This window comes from Spodoptera frugiperda, chromosome 29 (assembly GCF_023101765.2).
Source record: "Spodoptera frugiperda isolate SF20-4 chromosome 29, AGI-APGP_CSIRO_Sfru_2.0, whole genome shotgun sequence".
Lineage (NCBI taxonomy): Eukaryota > Metazoa > Arthropoda > Insecta > Lepidoptera > Noctuidae > Spodoptera > Spodoptera frugiperda.
In genome coordinates, this window is record NC_064240.1 from 790199 (window position 1) to 809623 (window position 19425).

Below are 19425 nucleotides of genomic sequence, written 5' to 3' on the forward strand. Positions count from 1 at the left end.
TACCAACGACTATACTAGACTGTATGTTCGTTGAGCGCTACCATACAACGGATAACTAACCATTTTGTTACTATACCACGCACAAACCCTTTCTCCGATAAACTTTAAATCTAGCTACAAAATTGCTAAATCACCACGGAGGTCTAATTACACTGGTTCCCACACATATCATAGGTATTCTAATATAGTGTGAGCTGGTACATTGTGGTGTGTCGAGGAATGCTAGTAATAACACTTGACTTTGATTAATGTGACGATATTGTGCCGTGACGGATGGTTGGAGCTATTTGTACGGTAAGGGCTTGCAGGAATGTTACGCAGTGGCCGCAGACGTTATGAAATAGTTGCTATGTTGAGTTTTGGGTGTCGTGTTATGTTACGTCCAGACGATGAAAGTCTTTAGAGGTTACTGTGAGAGTTTTTTAAATTTTAAGTGTGGGAGAGCCATGCTTCGGCATAAACGGGCCGGTTCGACCGGAGTGATGCCTCACAGAAAACCGATTTGAAGCAGCACTTGCGTTGTGTCATCCAATTATCCCTTCCCAATCCCCGACTCCCCAATAACCTTTTAATTCCTAACCCCCAAAAGGCCGGCAACGCTCTTGTAACGCTGTTTCGAGTGTCCATGGTCAGCGGCGATTGCTTACCATTAGGTAATCCTACTGCTCGTTTACCGTCTTATATCATGAAAAAATAAAATAGTAAACTAAAGATTATACTCTTCTAAAGCTATTGGTCTCGATTTACCATCATACGGTCAAGGTCAAGAGCTCTGAATTTTCTTAATGAGATCCTATAAAACTTTTGGGCTTCTTTCAAAAGTTTGGTCGACGGTTACCAAGGGCAGATGGTTATATCATTGAAATATCCATACCACGAAATTGTTTAATATTGTTACGATGACTCGGACAATCTAAGTTCTCAATAGAAATATATTTTGGTGAAAGTGTAATAAATATAATTTTATACTCCATGCTTTTGTTGGAAGGTAGATAATAGCTAAGGCGACGTTTTGCCTACCACGTAATAGGACTTATTCTAGATTAGTGGGAGTGTCGTGAACACGCCACTAACAGGCACAAAGCTAGACTCGTGTCAGACTGCCTAGAATTTCCTAATGGAACAACCTAATTTCACTATACTTGGTCTTAGAACTGGCTTTGTAATCGCTTGAATTCCCGTGGAAGTGAAATTCACTGGGCTATTTGTACTATACAGACTTGTGAATCGATTAGATATGAATTATATGTTTTAGTCGATTCACAAAGAGCTTTTATTTCCTTTTAACAGTCTGCTGTGTTCGTTGGCTAAAACAGCTGAGATTAAAAAATAGCACTGCCTGCTTCATTGTTTGGTATCTTATATGCCTCTTCTGTACTCTTTGTAGCTCTCACAATACTTGTGCTACCGCATCGAACACAATTTGAACATGCTTGCCTGTACATGAGTAGTTGGATTTTTTCAAAGTATTTTAAACTGTAACCGTTTATGTTAAAGTGTAAATTGCAGAGTTCTGCAGTGCGGTGACTGGCGCAGTATGTCTGCAGTCAAATGGCCGGGATTTTATGAAATGCCCACTTCTAAAAGTGCTTACACACGCATTTGACGTCGAAATGTGAAAAATGCCAGAGTATAATGGAACGTTTTCACTCGCATCGTTGCTTTAAACGAGTTTCGAATAAAACGTATGAAAGGCAGTTGTACTGAGTTCTGTTTGCGTTTTGTTGGCAACGACATAACTGTTTGTTGTGGCGGTGGATGTTTGTTGTGATATCAGTTGTAACTAGTTGTTGAACATTTTACGTAGGAGTTTGTAGTGTAATCGTATCTCGTGTTTCAACAACAACATTATAGCACTAGGAGGATGCTTTTCCAGCAGAGATGTGCTATGCTACATTGTTGTGGATGCGTTTGGCTTCCACCAATCATATTCATTGGTACATAGCTTAGCACCGGTGGAAACGGACTCAGCTCAACTATGATGTTTTACCTATATGGAAAGATGCGTGCTGTGGTTGGGTTCGATACTATCGATATATCGCATACTGGAGCTGCGCATCTTTCTCTCTCTCACAGCTACACAGCTTAGTATCAGTGGATACGTTCACATAGTATCACAGCTCAACTACTACATCTTCGTAGCATAGCTACATAGTACATCGCTGGTGGAAAAGCAACCTTAGATTATTATGTTCCTAATCTGTGACTTTGCTGTCTTAGTAGCGACAATATTATTGAATTAGAGTCTTTAACGTCTGACTGTCAAGATCTAAATTACATTTGCAAAACAACTCCTTACAAGACATGTTATGTTTGTTCAATCTTTTATTTATTTAATGTGTTCATATTCAGTCGTATCCAATACTTCATTCAGGTCTTCACTTAAGTCAAGAGACATACTCTGTCATTGCCATATTCAGAATACCATTAATCAATGTTAAGGCCATTTACTAATCTCACTGTCTGTTTGTCCGTCACGCTAGTGTTCGTGATATTTGTCTCCAGGTGACATCAAGGTGCAAGCCTTGTAAGGAAGGACTTCAGCTATAGCCTTCGGTATGTTTACTTTGTTTGTTATCTTACTGAACGTTGAGATGTTGCAGTTAATTTGTAAAGGACAGTTGTAGGAAGGATTGTATCAACTGGGATTTATTTTTAGACATGTTTTAAGTGTTTATGTTTATTGTTTTATGTGTTATCGTGGTTTCACATTACTTGAGGAAGAAGAAGATGTATAGTAAATCAATCTTGGGCTTTATAATATTTAAAGTTCTTATTGAAAAGTATTTAGATTATTTGCAATAAGTAATTATAATAAAAACTATTATAGTTTCTGCGGTTTCACACGTGTTCCCGTGGGATAAAAAGTAGCCTATGAGTTATTCAAGATCTTCCCTGTTCTCAAGTTCATCCTGATCCCTTTTTACGTGATTGTGTAACAAACATACACACAATAACGATCTTTCGCATTTATAATATTAGTAAGATGTGCGTTTCGATTACTTATCACTTTTCTACCAAATACACATCCAAAACATTTTTACCAGACATAATAAATAAAAAAAGCTGTTCTAGAAAAATATTGTGAAGTAAGTACTAAAGTGGAAGACCTAGTCCTCATTAGAATGCACTACAAGCTACTAATACGTGGCTCCCAACGGTTGAAAGAAGCACTATTAATCTTCGTAACTTAGCTAGCACTAACTTAGTGTGTTATTAGCGTAATCATGTTCAGTTACTAGAGGAAGTATTACTCAGCAGTAGCTTAGTTTGGCGTAGTGCCCACAGCGTAGGGCAAAAAGGCTTATCGTCTATTATATAGGTTTAATAAATAAATTGGCGGAGAATGTATGTCAAATTGTATGTGTTATTGTCGTAATTTGTGCTCTTTATTGACTTGTGGCTTGAGTGCATAGTACTAATAAGTGTGAGGATTAGTTTTGATTTCAATTTTAGATATTTTTTGTAGTAAATTTTAGAGTTTTTGTAATATCTGTTACATTAATGTCTTAGTCCAGTAAAGTTTATTATCGACTACGCTTCCATTACTAGTGTAGCATTATTACCGAAAATTCAACAAAATACACCTCTGCCTACCCCTTTCCTACGTAGTATTAGTCTGTCTAGTTACATCACAACTTATGTTAATCACAAGCAATCAACACGGCGATATTCTGATAGCGTTTGAACAGGGAATGAATATTTACTGCCCCGGTTAACCTAGATACGCACGCGACGAGCGACGCTGTCGACTGTACGCCGTTGTTTTTGTGAAAAACTACTACAGGTCGGTTAGTTTTTAAGCTTAGTCTATACCGTTAGGTAGTGAACTAAAGGCAAAATCATACCACCTAGTTTTAATTTTAATATGTATACAGATATTGTTGGATGGACAAAATAAAACAGGAAGATATTAAACAGTAAATTAATTCCGTTTTGTTAACGTGCGTAAATTTTCGCATGATTTTTTCTATTTTTCTTCACAAATGAGTTAGATAATCAACCAAATAATATAACCAAAAATTTTGTGTGAACCAGATTGAAAAAGATTAACCGATATATCTTGTTCTTCTCAATAGGCATCTACACTTTGGAAAGAATACATTTTGAATATTATTTCATTTTCTTTGACGTTCATAAGTGCTTTCCTGGTCTATTTGAAATAAATACTTTGACATTGAACGTAAAATTCGAGTAGTACCTCAATTTAATTTTAGTACCTGTAGAGAGAAATTACGTCAGTGAAAGGATTTTCGCTCGACAGCGTGCGGTGTAGCCTGCGCTTTAGGGCTTGCGGTAATAATTCGGGTGCAAGAAACTTTAGGATTGACGTTAGTTACTGCAGTTTGTTAAGTAGGTGTAGGTTGGGTATTCACTAGAGATCATTGCAACAATGTTTGATCTTCGAAAAACATGTTGGTTAATTTAGTACCGAAAAGAATTGATTGATTTCTGGTATTTTTTGCAAGTTTGTAATACTTCTATTACAAACTTGCAAGGAAAAAGATAGTACTTAGTAAAAACCATAAGTGTGAGAAAGCCAGGTGAACAGAAATCAATCACATCCAAACACGATACATTCGTATATGAAAGTGTCTCAACTATTGAACCAAAAAGGTAATTATATGAAAATGAATAATTAAGTACCTATAAATATGTGTGTAAGATAATGAGCGCTCATTAAAGTAAATAGAGGCCGCTGGGCATAAATTTTGTGCAGGGTTTTAATTAAAATGCAATATTAACGCGACGTCACGATATTATGCACCTACACGAACGTGCAACCATACACACTTTATATATATTTCTGCCGAATACACGGAAATCATTAACAGACTCCCGGCGGGTTTCGAGATGCACTATATTGTCTATACATACATACTATATATGTATTTCTATGTAAAAATGTATTGTTCGTCATTGTCAGGAGCCGGAATACGTCGACTGCTGAAAAAACCTTTTCTTTTAACAAGAGGTTTGCTATGATCCTCACAATTGGCAGGTGACTTGGGAATCGCAATCAGGTTTGCGATAGGTTAGATAGAGGGCACTGTTGTCCTTACGTCAGCGATTTTTTTATGAAACACGCCGGTAATCGAGCAGACGTATTACCTGATGGTAAGCAATCGCCGCCGCCCATGGACACTTGAAACACCAAAGGCGTTACAAGTGCGTTGCCGGCTTTTGGGAGTTAGGAATTTAAGGGTTGTTGTTCGGAAATGGGGATGGGGAAGATTGGGAGGGGGGAATTGGGCCTCCGGTAACCTCACTCACACAACGAAACACAACGCAAGCGTTGTTTCACGTCGGTTTTCTGTGAGGCCGTGGTATTACTCCGGTCGAGCCGGCCCATTCGTGCCGAAGCATGGCTCTCCCACATTTGAATTTGATTAGATGCAGATTTGGACATTCTCAGACTATTCAGTAATATGTTCGGATAAATGTACAGTTTCGCGGAGCATAATGATATTACAAGTCAGTGTCATTGTTGTTTCCTTGAACTTGAAAGAATCATTATGACTTTATTATAACTTTCGTGAGACATACTAAATTAATTATTATGTTATCGGCTTACTCTAGTGTTTGACGAGGAACTCAACTAGTTTGAAGTCATGCGATTGTCGCCGCGTCGTGTGTCCTGGAATGCTGCTCATGAATATGAGCCTCTAGCATGGCTTGAAACTAATCGAGTTCCTTGTCAAACAGTTACGTGAGTAAGCCGATAACATAATAATGAATCATTATGACTTTTCTTTTTCATTTTAAACAATATTACACATCTGTTAATATCTATGAGCAAGACCAATGAAGCATTCGAACGTGTGATTTCTACATGAACAATGTAACCATTTAAAATATTTAACCGAAATCTCCCCGTTCTATGAATATATGATGTACACAATTCCCACTATTGTCAGTCGACACACATTCACGCTTCATTGAAGCGTTTGTAAATGAGCAGAATTGGGACGATGTCGGGGACCGATTCTCTACATTATTTGTGGTTTTGGTACTCTTACAGTAAAATGTAGTACGTTACACAATTATATGGGTAGGTAGGTACCTATATTAGTATAACTTAAGGATTTTGATGATAAATCAATTCGAATCGGGGATTGGGATGGGTAATTGGGCCTCCGGTAACCTCACTCACACAACGTAAGTTGTTTCACGTCGGTTTTCTGTGAGGCCGTGGTATCACTCCGGTCGAGCCGGCCCATTCGCGCCGAAGCAAGGCACTCCCACACTCAGACTTGACGACACCCTGGCTATCTTTTTTGGAAACACAGACTTCCTACATTGTCAAAAATATGTTGATTTCAAAAATCCACACAACCAATTTATAATGCTCTTATTACTTGCGACCATCTGACTAAAATATCAGAAACATCAAAAGCCACTCGTCTAGATTTCAGACTTGGCATGTTTTTCCAAAATTATGTTTAAAAACTTTTCCCGTCTGAAGGAAAATCCCTGTGTTTTTAGAAAATGAACTTTGTTCCTTACTTATTTAGTTCAAATTTTATTAAACTTTGAATATTTTTATAAACTTGCCAAGATTTTAATAGCTATAGATTTATTCTAGCATCAAATTATGTACCTAGGCAGAACTAGTTACACGTATTAATCGTTATGGTGAGGCGCACTTTTTTAGTTTAGTAGTTTAGTACTTACATTAAATGTTATACATTTTTTGTATTTTAAAATTTAAAATATCGTTACGCATTAATCTTCAAAGGGGTAGTCAGTGGAGTACATTATGGCACGTAATGCCGCTGTACAATGTACACCCACTTTTCACCATTTATGTTGTAACTCCCATGTAATAGGGGGTGAGCCTATTGCCATATATTGGGCAATTTTCCAGACTCCGTGCTACTACGGATTTTTTTTCGAAAAACTGAAAAGTACTTATAAAATAGTAGACAATCATAACAGTTTGCTTGTATGATAATACATTTCACGATACATTTTTATTATTTAATGGATAGATAAAATAATAAATCATGCACTGAGGTACCTATCTCAACGACTTATGTAACAGTTACCCGTGTGTATCACCGATTTATGTAGATAATGCAGATGGATGTAGGCTAGGTTTTACTTGATTAGTTTTTATGTTAATCTCGACATCGGTCTTATGTAATACATACGATCGATGTGATGTATACTAGTACAATGTTACCGATGTATTAGGAATTCCTTAGACACAGTTAAGTTAAAGATAACCTTATTAAAAAGTCTTAAGGTTTATTTTTCACTTAATACTGCTTCAAAGGTGTTATAAATTGATTAAATGATTAAATATAATGTTCTTCTGTAGGTTAGTTTTGTTTATACTCACAAAATAAAACCTACTTATCACAATGCGAAAAAACCTGCATCATAGTATATTAAGAAATTGCAACAAAATAAACTTTATCATACTTAATCCAAGTCAACAATAACTTAATATTGACAGATCAGGCAGTAGACGTCTGGAACTATAACGGGAATAGTCGTAAATTAATTGATTTACACAATTATTGACAGAGTAACTCTTGTAAATGTCATGAGAAAGTTAGTTAGTTGGCTGCGGGAGTGGGGGGGAGGGAGCTAAGCTATGAGGGGTGTTCGATCGACCGAAACTTTTCGAGAATACGAACTTGAATAAATTGAGGTAAGAAATGAAGAGGCTTGAGTGAGACACTGAAATGACTGGACTCAACCTAATTTTATTAAAACTGTGGACATCACATGACGCTCCTATTTCACTAGTGTCCTATAGGTAAGAATGCAACAATATTAAGCTACCAAAGCTTCTTAATACTTTAATTGATTTTTAATGTTACGTCGTCACAAAAAATACGTAGTAATAATATATGTATATACAAACTGCACTTTTACGCCTATGTTATATTCTAGTACCCCTGACCTCGCCCAAAAAAATTACTCAAAGACTTCCTACATTTTTTAAAGGATAGTACTAGGCTACCATCTCGCCTGGTAGTAAGCGATGATGTGGCCGACGATGGAGCACGCCTACCTAAGAGCAACCTATTACTATAATCACAAAATGCTCCCTTGTGACATCAAAGAAAGAAAGAAAGATAAACAGACATCCTTTCACATTTATGATATTATTAGTAATACATGTAAAGTAAAGAACAAATGAAAATGATAACATAATTATAGGTTTGTTTGTGAAACTTAGTTGTACGAGTATAATGACGCTATTACATATAATGCCGCGATGACAATACAATTACTGAGCGTATTTGTGTTCATGTTATATTCACAAACGGAAAAATGGACGCTTTTATAAGCAATTTCGATTCAAAATGATGTTTCCTGAACGATTTGTTGTTATAAATAGATTTTTAATAGAGATGTTGTTATATAGTATGGTTTTATTATTGACACATCGGAAAGTAAAAGTCATGGTTTTGTGGGACACATTTAATTTGTACCACCCACTTTTCACCATTTCATATATACAAGTCTCTACATTCCCGGACATAAGGGAGTATAACCTAATACCTACCTATTTTGCCCATACTAAGGATCGATCGAGACCACTAAAGCAATGATGCAGTCTTTATTAATGTTCAGAGGCAATCGTACACCACGGCCTTTTCACACATTTTAAGTGATAAAGACAAAACGATCCCAAATGTTTCTGCAAGATAAATGTTGCTAGAGCCGCGATCTAATTTATGAAACGTTCGCTCAGAACGTAGATATGCTTTAACTACATTTGAATAGGGAAAGGGCTCAATGCCAACAATTGAATTTATATGGCTGGCCTTCGGTGCTGCAACAAAGGGCTCGGGTCGATAGATTCTAGGGCGCAAACAAAAAAACCCAGTTAGATTGATGTTGCTTTCCACGTAGACTGAGTGGCGGGGCGCGCGCTTATCTATGTATAGTAGGTACTATAGATAGCCGGCCACTGATAGCTACCGAGGATACGGTCTCGGGTTCCTGAGACGAATAAAGGACTGTGTATAAGTTTTGAGATTTTTACAATCTATACATACATACAAGTAGGTATAATAAAATCGTAAGAAAGTCGAAACTGTACATGTATTTTTTTTTATTAGATCGGAGATTGGGGAGATTGGGAAGGAGGGTAATTAAGCCTACGGTAACCTCACTCACACAACGCAAGTGTTGTTTCACATCGGATTTTTGTGAGGCCGCGGTATCACTCCGGTCGAACCGGCCTATTCTTGCCGAAGCATGGCTCTCTCACACTTACCTACCTACCTCTTTAAGATATAAAAGGTATGTTGTGATATGTTACCTGAGTGATTCAGTCTCGTGGGGAACACAACGCTTCTTCGAGTTAGTGAAAATTGACGTGTTGTGTATCGAAGTAACGCGGTAATAATTTATTATGAAGACAACGCCAATAACCCGGATTGTTTGCTTAGGCGTATTGAGGTCAGGAGCGTAGAGTTCCAGTGTGATATGGTGATGTGATGGATTATAAACATACACATAACGTAATATGTATCACAGCTTTTAATTCTTGAACGGTTAGGTTGCACATAGTTGTGTATATTGCTTTACACCGGGTACGATTTCATACTACATGTTTAATTTTGAAATTTTTTATTTCAATATTCAAACCAATTGCGAACATACGTCAATATTTTAAAATGAAAATTTTATGTGGTATAGGACTTCAATTGATAAAATGAATCACCTGATGTTAAGCAATCAGCATCGCCCATGGGCACCCCATAGTGCCAGAGTAGTTACGAAATGTAAATGCGTCGTCGGCTTTTTGGAGATTTGGAGATAGGGGGTAAAATCACCCCAGGGTTGAGTTTCTGGTAACTTCACTCACTTAACGCAAAATTCATGCCTATATTTGTAAAGCCATATCACTCTGATCGTGTTAACTCATTCGTATCGATGATGGCGTTTCCCACGTGAAAATTATTTATTATTATTACTCTGAGATGAAACACCGAAACAAACCCAGAGAAAACAGTCTCTTTTAAATAAAATAAGTATGTTCTCGCATAGCACTCACTGCCTCATCTCAGTGATGTCGTTTGAACAAGTTCACTCGGTTGGAGTACACTCGCGGAGAGTGCACAGTTACTGCAACTTAATGGGGCTGTTATTTACAATTACATATGTTAAATACTTTTCGCATTCACTGTACTTGAAAGTATGTTATAAGGTTTATTTTTTTAACAATGGGAAGATTAATGTTATGTGTTCAATATTCTACCGTTGTTTTGTGAGTGAGTTTAAGTCTTTCCGCTATTCTCAGAGACATTACTTAGCAGTTGTTTTCGAAATAAAATCTTTACTAAAGAATAGTTTAAGTAATCATTAAATATCTCTGAATACGACAGTTAGACTGCTAACAAACTGTTAAAGATAAATCCTTTGCAAACGTTGGTGAACATTAAATTGCGTTGACAGCGCGACACACGTATCTAAGTATCTCTATATCATGACTTATCACATAGAATGCGTATACCTATAAATACACTGCCTATTTAGTGTAGAGTTACCGGCAAAATGTAGGCAGTCACATAAGTTAAGTTGTTAACGAGATAGACTTATAACTTTCTGGAAAGAAAAAGAAAGAATACTTCTATAGGTAATCTACTGGTCAATAAAAAGTCGGCTCTCACGCCCAAACCCTTATCTAACCAACATTACGTGCCCTCAGTTCTATATAAGTATACCAGTCTTTCTGTCTGTCCGTTCTTTCATTTATGTTCGGCGTCTACCTGGTCTCCGACCATTATGCGGCTCAGTGAGCATACAGGTCAAGTTATACTTTCTTAAGTATCTTTAGAAGCCTTTCTTCATTCGATAGGATTACGTCAAGTAATCAGGATTAAAGTGAGTACTACTATGTGTGCTACCGTACGTCATATCGATAGTATCGAGTAGTAACGAATATTAGAAGCAATTTCATTTATTGTATTTAGGATGTCCTTTTCTTTTGAAAATTAGGAAACTTAATTAAGAATCAAAAGCTTGAGGACTTAAGGACTAATATTACGTAAAATCCCAACTTATGTACGTCTTACGCTATATAGAGTTGTCACATTGTACAGAGCTACGCTTAAATAAAGATGCTAAGATGGTACTCACCTACTGATTGTTACGCAAGAAGCTCGTCACATCACCAATTTATTATTGCGTCCTAAATTACTTCTATTTTAACGACAACCATGAAAAAGTTTATCAAAAAATTAACACTGATTCCAAAATAATTTCATACATCACAGCACTCTAACAGGCATTGTGTCACTGGCACACGAAATAAATAAAATGGATAAAAGAAAACTGGTTCCAATGATGGCGGATTCACTGTTTAAATGGGAAAATTGCGCGGGTTTTTGTGATTGGTTGGTATTATTATTGATATTCTGTAGTTTTTGGTAGAATTAATTTGTGTGGATGTTGAGAAGTCGGCGTAGTGCGGAGCGCGTGCATTCGGCCGCTCGGGCTGGGGCGGCGGTGTGGCGCCGTATCGACGGGGCGCGCCGGCGCGGCCGTTGCACCCCTAAGCCCAGGGACGCACTTGAACCTCTAAATTGTACTAATAAATTTATCACATACTTTTCCAATTAACTGCTATGGATTTTGACTATTTTATTCCAGTGTCTATTGCTTTTATTTGGTTAATTTTACGATAGTCTAGCCTAGAACATTACACTTTTGATTCCTTTATTGATTTACGGAGATAGAGAAAAATATTAATAATCACTTAAATAATGATTACTCTTTAAAATTTTGAAAACAAAACCGAAATAAGAAAGAGCTATCACGCAACAGCACTTCGTAATATTGTTTTAGTAAAGTAACCTCCACAACCCGTTACTAAAGTTGAAAACGAAAATACTTATACGAAAGGCCCCAAGTTGGGGCCCTGCCGTCTGAAAAACTACGGAGGCTCTACTCACAACGGAAACGCACGATCCTCCCCGAAGTTTGCCGACGCCCAACCTGTCTGAAGTTGTTACGGCGGCCAGTATAACATAGACTCTACCCCCGCCCTTAAAATGTCCTTTATAAGGTGCAAAGAACGTAATAATATTTGACATTAGGGTTCCTTTTATTGTGGTTAGATCCAACGGGGCATGCGCGCCACACATCGATGGATCGGGCGAAGCCAGGTGCTTGCGAGATACTTGTCGTTTATTGTGTTATAAATATCATAAAATTTGGATAAGGTCCAATTTTAGATGTTCTTGTAGCAAAAGGATTTATGTGTTACGGGGTGTTTAGGAGTACAATATATGTTGAAGCTCTTTCTTCACATATAAATGATATAATATATTTCAGGTTAAGTATTTTTTTTTCATTTGTTACTTTTCTTTAATCCGCAATCTTTTCAACGTCCGTGTAAACGGTGTGCGAATTACTGTAGCAACTTCAAGTAAAGCTGCACTATTTTTACCGTACATTTTCGCAGCGGTTCAGTTGCATGAAAATTAATTTTATAGCGTACCTACTCCACTTCACTTTGTAAGATTTATTTTTTGCTTGGCAACTCCAGCGATAGGGTTGCCAGTGGATTAGTAACGTAATTAAAAACGTTCTTTTGATTAACTTGACTTGCATCACAAGCTTTGATTTTTAAATCGTAAAGAATGTTCTTTCTTAAAACTGGTTATAACGTGAAACATTACGTCTATTTGCCAAAAGAAATGAATCAGAGTTTTATGTATCTAATTATTGCTATATCATGGTTATATTATATTTATAGCTTTACTATATGAGACAGGAAATAAAATAAGCACATTCTTAATTTATTTTAATAATATATTAGAGATTCTTAATTTATTTTAATAATATATTATTTACACATCACTTAAATATAGGTAAATGTACTTACTACAAAATTAATGCAACATCTCGCTTTACCTTGAAGAAAAGTCTTACTTGAACTTTTTATCACACACCGATTACATTTCCGAACTCTAACCGAAGATAGAAAAAACAAATACTTCATACTATCTAGAATTATCACGGTAGACTGACTGGTGGGTAGTCGCAAAGCCACTCCATAATGCCATTATTTAAAATGCCGTCTCTTCATCAACTCCAGGTTCCCTTGGCGCTGTTGGACCTGAAATAATGAACTACTATTACTACTCTTTTCTACTGGTCTTTCTTTATACAACGTGTAACAAAAAGGGGGTATACATATCAATTGCACGGCTTCTAGACAACATAACAAACGATACGGTAAGAGCTTTTTAAACTCATGTTTTCATGGTACCAAGTTATGAATTTTTCAAATCGCGCCGCCGCGTGATTCAAAATTAGGTAGACAGGTACTAGGCGATCAGATTCACATAAAAAATGTTTCGTAATATTAGCTAGTGATCCCTGTAGTGTTGTGACATGTTTGTATGATTTAAAATCAAGAACCATGCGATACCACGTATTTGGTAGCAATTTTTTTTAAACGTATATTAAGCTTCGTGTAGAGACTCTATTCAACCTGTATTCATCAGTGCTTCTTGATGTACCTATATGGGTATTTTGTTACACGTTGTATATTTGCGTAAGAATGTTAAGGTATAAAGTGAAATTTTATGGGTTAGTGGATAAACTGGAACACGGATCACCTGGTGGTGAACACGTAGCTCTGCTCGTATAGGAAAATGGAAAACACTGCCGATTGAGGAACATGGAAGAAGAATAGCTTAAGTAACTTGAGATGGAGTAGGAAGATGAAATAGAAGTATTTAGGACCATAGAAACAGTGTAAATGATTCTGGAGAATGTTAATAGCTGTACTTGGTACAACATTTTGGTAACTAGTCTACGAAGATGTGTGAAATTTGAAATTTAAAGAAACCTATTTATTGTATATGGAAGCTTATAAAGGTATACTCACTGTAGTCATGTTCTTGCTTTCTACAGAATCTCAAGGCCAAAACCAGTAGTGTGCTGGTACCAGCGATTGCGGCTATTGTTATAAGTATTATCCCTTCAACTTCCAGATCTCCTACAAGATTTTCTTGGTTGCCAAGTTTATTTACATCTTTTTTTCTATTAAAAGTAATTGTGTTTTGAACTTCCCTTTTATCCTTTATACTTGTGTCTTTGTTCTTATTATTAGGAACAGTTTTATTACCGTCAACATTCTTTTTCAGATTTTTATTATCGTCCTCAGTGGCTGTTGTGTTTTGATTAACGTCTGTGCTATCTTCGAGAGTTATTACATCTTTTAATTCAATGTTTTCACATTCTAATGTTTTACTACTTTTAGTGTTTGGACTGCCGCACCGTAGAAATAACCTGTTTCTTTCATCTGTTTCTTTTTGTTTTGGAGATTTATTTAATAATTGCATATCAGAAGCATTTAGAGATTCATTTTTCAAAAATATTGTCATTTCTACTTTTGCTTGATGTTGTTTATCAGAGCTATTAGTTATAGAATCGTTAGCTTTGATACAGTCAGCAATATTTATTTCCACAATATCATTTTCAAAAATATTTTGTTTATCGTTCGTCACTTCGAAATCGACGAATTTTCCGTGTTGGATATTTAAAGTTGTGTTCTGAGTACAATTAGCATTTTCATTTACAATTATTTTAATTTTCTTTGGATTCACGTCTGTTGTATTATCTTTTTTCAAAAGATCTGGTTTGGAAGTTGTAAGTTCATTGATTTCTTTACTGTTATCTTTAAAACAGTCCTTGAAATATGTTTCTTTGATTTTTTCCTTAGTTGGTAAAGAATCTTTGAATTCTACGATTTTGCAATTCCAACCTTTATCGTCTTGTCTTGTATCATTTATACTCGTGTCTTTGTTTTTATTATTAGGAACGGTTTTATTACCGTCAACGTTCTTTATCAGATTTTTATTATCATCGTCAGTGGCTGCATCTTTTGTTGTGTTTTGATTAACGTCTGTGCTATCTTCGAGAGTTATTAAATCTTTTAATTCAATGTTTTCACATTCTAATGTTTTACTACTTTTAGTTGTTTTACTATTAGAGATATTTGAACTCCCGCACCGTAGAAATAATCTGTCTCTTTCATCTGTTTCTTTTTGTTTTGGAGATTTATTTAATAATTTCATATCAGAAGCATTTAGAGATTCATTTTTCAAAAATATTGTCATTTCTACTTTTGCTTGATGTAGTTTATCAGAGCTATTAGTTATAGAATCGTTAGCTTTGATACAGTTAGAAAGATTTATTTCTACTATATCATTTTCAAGAATATTCTGTTTATCATTCGTCACTTCGAAATCGACGAATTTTCCGTGTTGGATATTTAAAGTTGTGTTCTCAGTACAATTGGCATTTTCATTTACAATTATTTTTATAAACTTCTTTGGATCTACGTCTGTTGTATTATCATTATTCAAAAGATCCGGTTTGGAAGAAGTATGTTCATTTTTTTCTTTACCTTTAAAACAATCTTTGAAATATGTTTCTTTAATATTTTCCTTACTTGGTACAGAATCTTTGTATTCTATGATTTGGCAGTTCCAGGCTTGATCGTCTAGTATTGTATCCTGTTCGCTATTATTTTCTAGAATTATTAAATCTTTTGCATCAATGGTTTCACATTGTAGTACGGTGGTATTTTTAATTGTATTATTATGGAAATTATTTGAGTGATCACACTGCAGAAATAATCTTTCTGTTTCATTCGTTTCTTTGGGATATCCGTTCATTAACTTTAAGTCAGAAGCATTCAGTGATTCATTTTGTAAAGAAATGATCATTTCTAGATTTCTATAAGGTAACTTATCAGTGTCATTAAGGGTAGAATTTTTTACCTTGATACAATTAGAAAGATTTATTTCAATTTCATCATTTTTGAGCACATTTTGTTTATTTATTCCAAAATTGATGAATTTTCCTTGTCGGAGATTTAGAATTGTATTTTGGGTACAGTTGCCATTTTCATTCATAATTATTTTTATCAATTTCTGTGTAGTTATGTTTGCTGTATTTTCTTTTTTCAAAAGGTCTTTTATAGAGGATTTAATGTTATTTTTATCGTTAGTAGTGTTATTATTATTTAAGTCCTTAAAACAGTTCTTGAAATAAATATCACTAACTTCAATATCCGGGGTTTTACTTGTTAAAAGGTCTTTGGATTCCATGACTTCGCAGCTCCAACTTAAAAGGTCTTGTTTGCTATCAGATATTGGTACAGGTTTAGAACTAAACTTTAAGTGTTTATTATTTATTTCAAATGTTACATTATCGCATATCAAATGAAAAATGTTGTCATGAATGTCGGTGTCCATTGTACAATTTGGGTAATTTGTATTAGTATTATTTTCAATATAGTTGGTATTAATGTATACATTGACAGATTTATTTGTTTCACATTTGCTAGTATCGTTCTTTAATATTGGACATTTTAATGATGCAGTTTTAAGATATTGAAAATCATTTTCATAAGAGGATAAAGCTTCTTTTGATAGTTCTGGGAAATAGCCCGTAAATATTGGTTGTAAGGGGCTAGTTTCATCCCGATCTATAGATATATCTAAAAAAACCGTAGATGCATTATGAAAATAACTGTCAGTACTTCCAAAGGGTATTGAAGGTTTCTTCTCTGCATTGTTGCAAACTATTTCTACATATTGACAGATAACTTTATCATGCATTTTCATTTTTTTATTTTTTATGCTTGAAACGTCAAGTGCAGCATTAACATTATTATAAATTAAGTGTACATTAAACATTGATGTTTCATCTTCTTCATTGAGTGTAGTATTTGGTAATGTACTATTATTATTTACATACGATGTATTATTGTTTAAATTTCCTCGAATGACTTTACGGGTCCCATGATTATCCGGTATTACGGCATGGCTTTGGATATTTTTTGGTATAACATGCTCTAAACACGAAATATAATTATTCAAACATTGGAATTCTAGAAGGCATTCTTTATTTTCGTTATATATTTCGTTATATATTTCTGAAGTATTGCAGTCATCATTTTTTCCAATCCAATTTAATATTTCGTCGCTGAAAATAAAAATAAACATTAAAGTTTTATAAAGTGCCTATTATTACCGCGACATATATTCATTGGAACACTCGACTATCAAATCAGGATTTCTCTAAAAATACCAGCGAAACAAACTATAATCTAACTAATCGATATGCACTAAACCATCAGTGACCAGATTGGCCTGCTAAAGTGACATTTAATATCAGTTCTTGTTCTTGCCACTTGATGATTCTTCACTTAGGCCATAAGAATTCGTAACATAAGAAGTCGTTCAAAATGCATAAGGTAGATGAACATATCTGTATTGTGTTAATAGTAGACAAATATAATTAAGAACAGTGATTTCCTTTCTACAATGTAATTGATTAATATGATCAACTAGCGCTCCGCCCCAGCTTCGCATGAGTGCAATGGTGATATATTATGCATGTATTATACATATAAACCTTTCTCTTGAATCACTCTACCTATTACAAAAAACCGCATCAAAATCCGTTGCGTAATTTTAAAGATTTAAGCATACAGACAAAAACAGTGACTTTGTTTTATACTATGTAGTGATGATGATTGTGAACTTACTGTGTCAAAGGTTTAATTCTGTAACGTGGGCATGTGTTCTCTTCGAATATAATGGTGTATTCCTCACACGTGGCGCCACACACGTCAAGTACGAAGAGGACCTGTATGATTTATTTATGCAAATTGTTATATAGGTAAATATACTAAAAACGCACACATTAAATACTTTTTTAAGGGGAATCATCCATTGACTTCTCCCGCCTTGGGCGAGTAGTCTCAGATTCTTACTGAGTAAAAACCATCCAGTTCTTACTCCTGCCGGGCTGCCTCCGAGCCGGAGCCCCGGTAAACCCGCTAGGTAGTCCGCAGCTCCAGATCAGGCATCAGCCTTACTGGGCCCTAAACTACTAAACTTCACTATTGTTTGTGACACAATTTGTTTGTGACGAAAATAGCTTATTATAATATATGTAAATCAATTACGCGACATATTTGTGACGTACGTAGTAGAGGACAATTTCTTCATGTAATAAAATAACAGTACATACTTGTACATGTTTGGGCGTGTCGTACAGACCAGACAATAACAAAAAAATTAAATGCATTAATAGTATTATATATTTTGTCTGAATCTCGTGACCGATTGCTCAGAGTGAGACTAAAACTAATGTAAAACTGAATTAATTCGATCAAATTACTCTTTCAGATGGTAAAAATAGACAGACACACAATAACTTGAATATAACTCTAAATACTGAACGATGGTAAGACATAAACTACTTACAATTAAGTTCACAATAGCACAATATATTAATATCTTCATATTTAACACTTTTTCACTTCAAAATATATTTTTAATGCATTAAAAGGGAATACACCTATTCGTCATTGTCACTCGCTTGCTGTTGGTCTAACTAATATATTATTAATATAATAGTTTACATCATTCATTCCACAAATCTATATGATTTACGTATTTAGTTCATTTTTCCTTATATACATATAGTACATGTTTCCTGCTGCTTGCAGAAGTTTACTTACTGGGACCAAAATGAAGTACAGCTATATAAAACACGAAACGTTTGTATTGTGTGGCGATCTAGTAGTTACAGGATTTTTTTAAATATATTATTTTAGATAAACGTTTGACCATTATCTAGTGGACCTGGTGAGAAGTGATGATGGGGCATGATTGTCTTGAAACAACGTAGATATTAATTCGTGATGTCTTTCTCCATTCATATAATTTGAAAATTGCACTATTTGTCTAAATAAACACAACATATTTAATTAAATAGAAATCATAACTTCTTAAGTGTAGAAGAGTCGGCGATTGCTTACCATAAGGCAATCTGTCAGTTCGTTTGCTGGCTTATAACATAAAAAATATATATAATATATATATAAAAAATAGAACACAGATCTATGCGAGATACAGTGTGTGTATTGTGTCTCATATACTGATAGACAAGAGGTTAATCGAAGAAGTAGAAAGCAAGTTTTTCTTTACATGTTTCACGACTGCTTAGTGTTATTTTTCTTCTTGATAAATGAATATTGATTTGGTTTAATATTTCCAGGTAACATGATTGTCTTCATCTATCTAGGCTTTGTTAGAACAATGTTATCTGAGCTCAGGTGAGTGACCATTCATCGCATGGTAAGATACCCCTTGGCATTAATCTGATCCGCAGTGTAGACTACTGTAGTAGCATACACTACTAAATGGATTGGTTACCATTATCACATCAATAACCCATGTTAGTTAGTCAACGGCTGAAAGGTGGGCGACCATTAAAAATAATAAAAAACTTTTTTTTTCCTTAATAACGTTGCCCCATACAAGGGTTTTTCTCTGTGTCGTGGGTGCGTTTACAAACATACAAGTCACATTAAAAAATAATTTTTATTCCTTAATAACGTTGCCCCATACAAGGGTT

At 35.1% G+C, this 19425-nt stretch overlaps 2 protein-coding genes across 5 annotated transcripts in view; both read right to left on the reverse strand.

Moving 5' to 3' along the window:
• The window catches only part of LOC118268665 (uncharacterized), a 51319-nt gene extending 39774 nt beyond the window's left edge, over positions 1 to 11545 (reverse strand). For 2 of the 4 annotated variants that reach the window (XM_035583238.2, XM_035583237.2), the window contains exon 1: positions 11110 to 11540. The gene's annotated coding sequence lies outside the window, so the exon portion shown is untranslated. Of the gene's footprint in view, positions 1 to 11109 lie in introns of all 4 variants that reach the window. The other 2 variants (XM_035583239.2, XM_035583240.2) reach the window with 2 other exon arrangements.
• Positions 11546 to 12752: 1207 nt separating this feature from the next.
• LOC118268664 (putative uncharacterized protein DDB_G0282133) lies at positions 12753 to 18486 on the reverse strand. Its single transcript, XM_035583236.2, has 4 exons — positions 18270 to 18486; positions 17546 to 17646; positions 13871 to 16980; positions 12753 to 13093 (listed from the first exon to the last, which is right to left on the reverse strand). The coding sequence occupies exons 1-4, from the start codon at positions 18306 to 18308 to the stop codon at positions 13044 to 13046; spliced, it is 3300 nt and encodes a 1099-aa protein (XP_035439129.2). The 5' UTR covers positions 18309 to 18486; the 3' UTR covers positions 12753 to 13043.
• Between the last annotated feature and the right edge of the window lie 939 nt (positions 18487 to 19425).

Coding starts and splice junctions, on each gene's coding strand:
- LOC118268664 (XM_035583236.2), bottom strand. CDS start 18,308: ATGAAGATATTAATATATTGTGCTATTGTGAACTTAATT. Junction 17,647..18,269: donor GTGCTATTGTGAACTTAATT/GTAAGTAGTTTA, acceptor TAAATCATACAG/GTCCTCTTCGTACTTGACGT. Junction 16,981..17,545: donor AGAATTAAACCTTTGACACA/GTAAGTTCACAA, acceptor TTTTATTTTCAG/CGACGAAATATTAAATTGGA.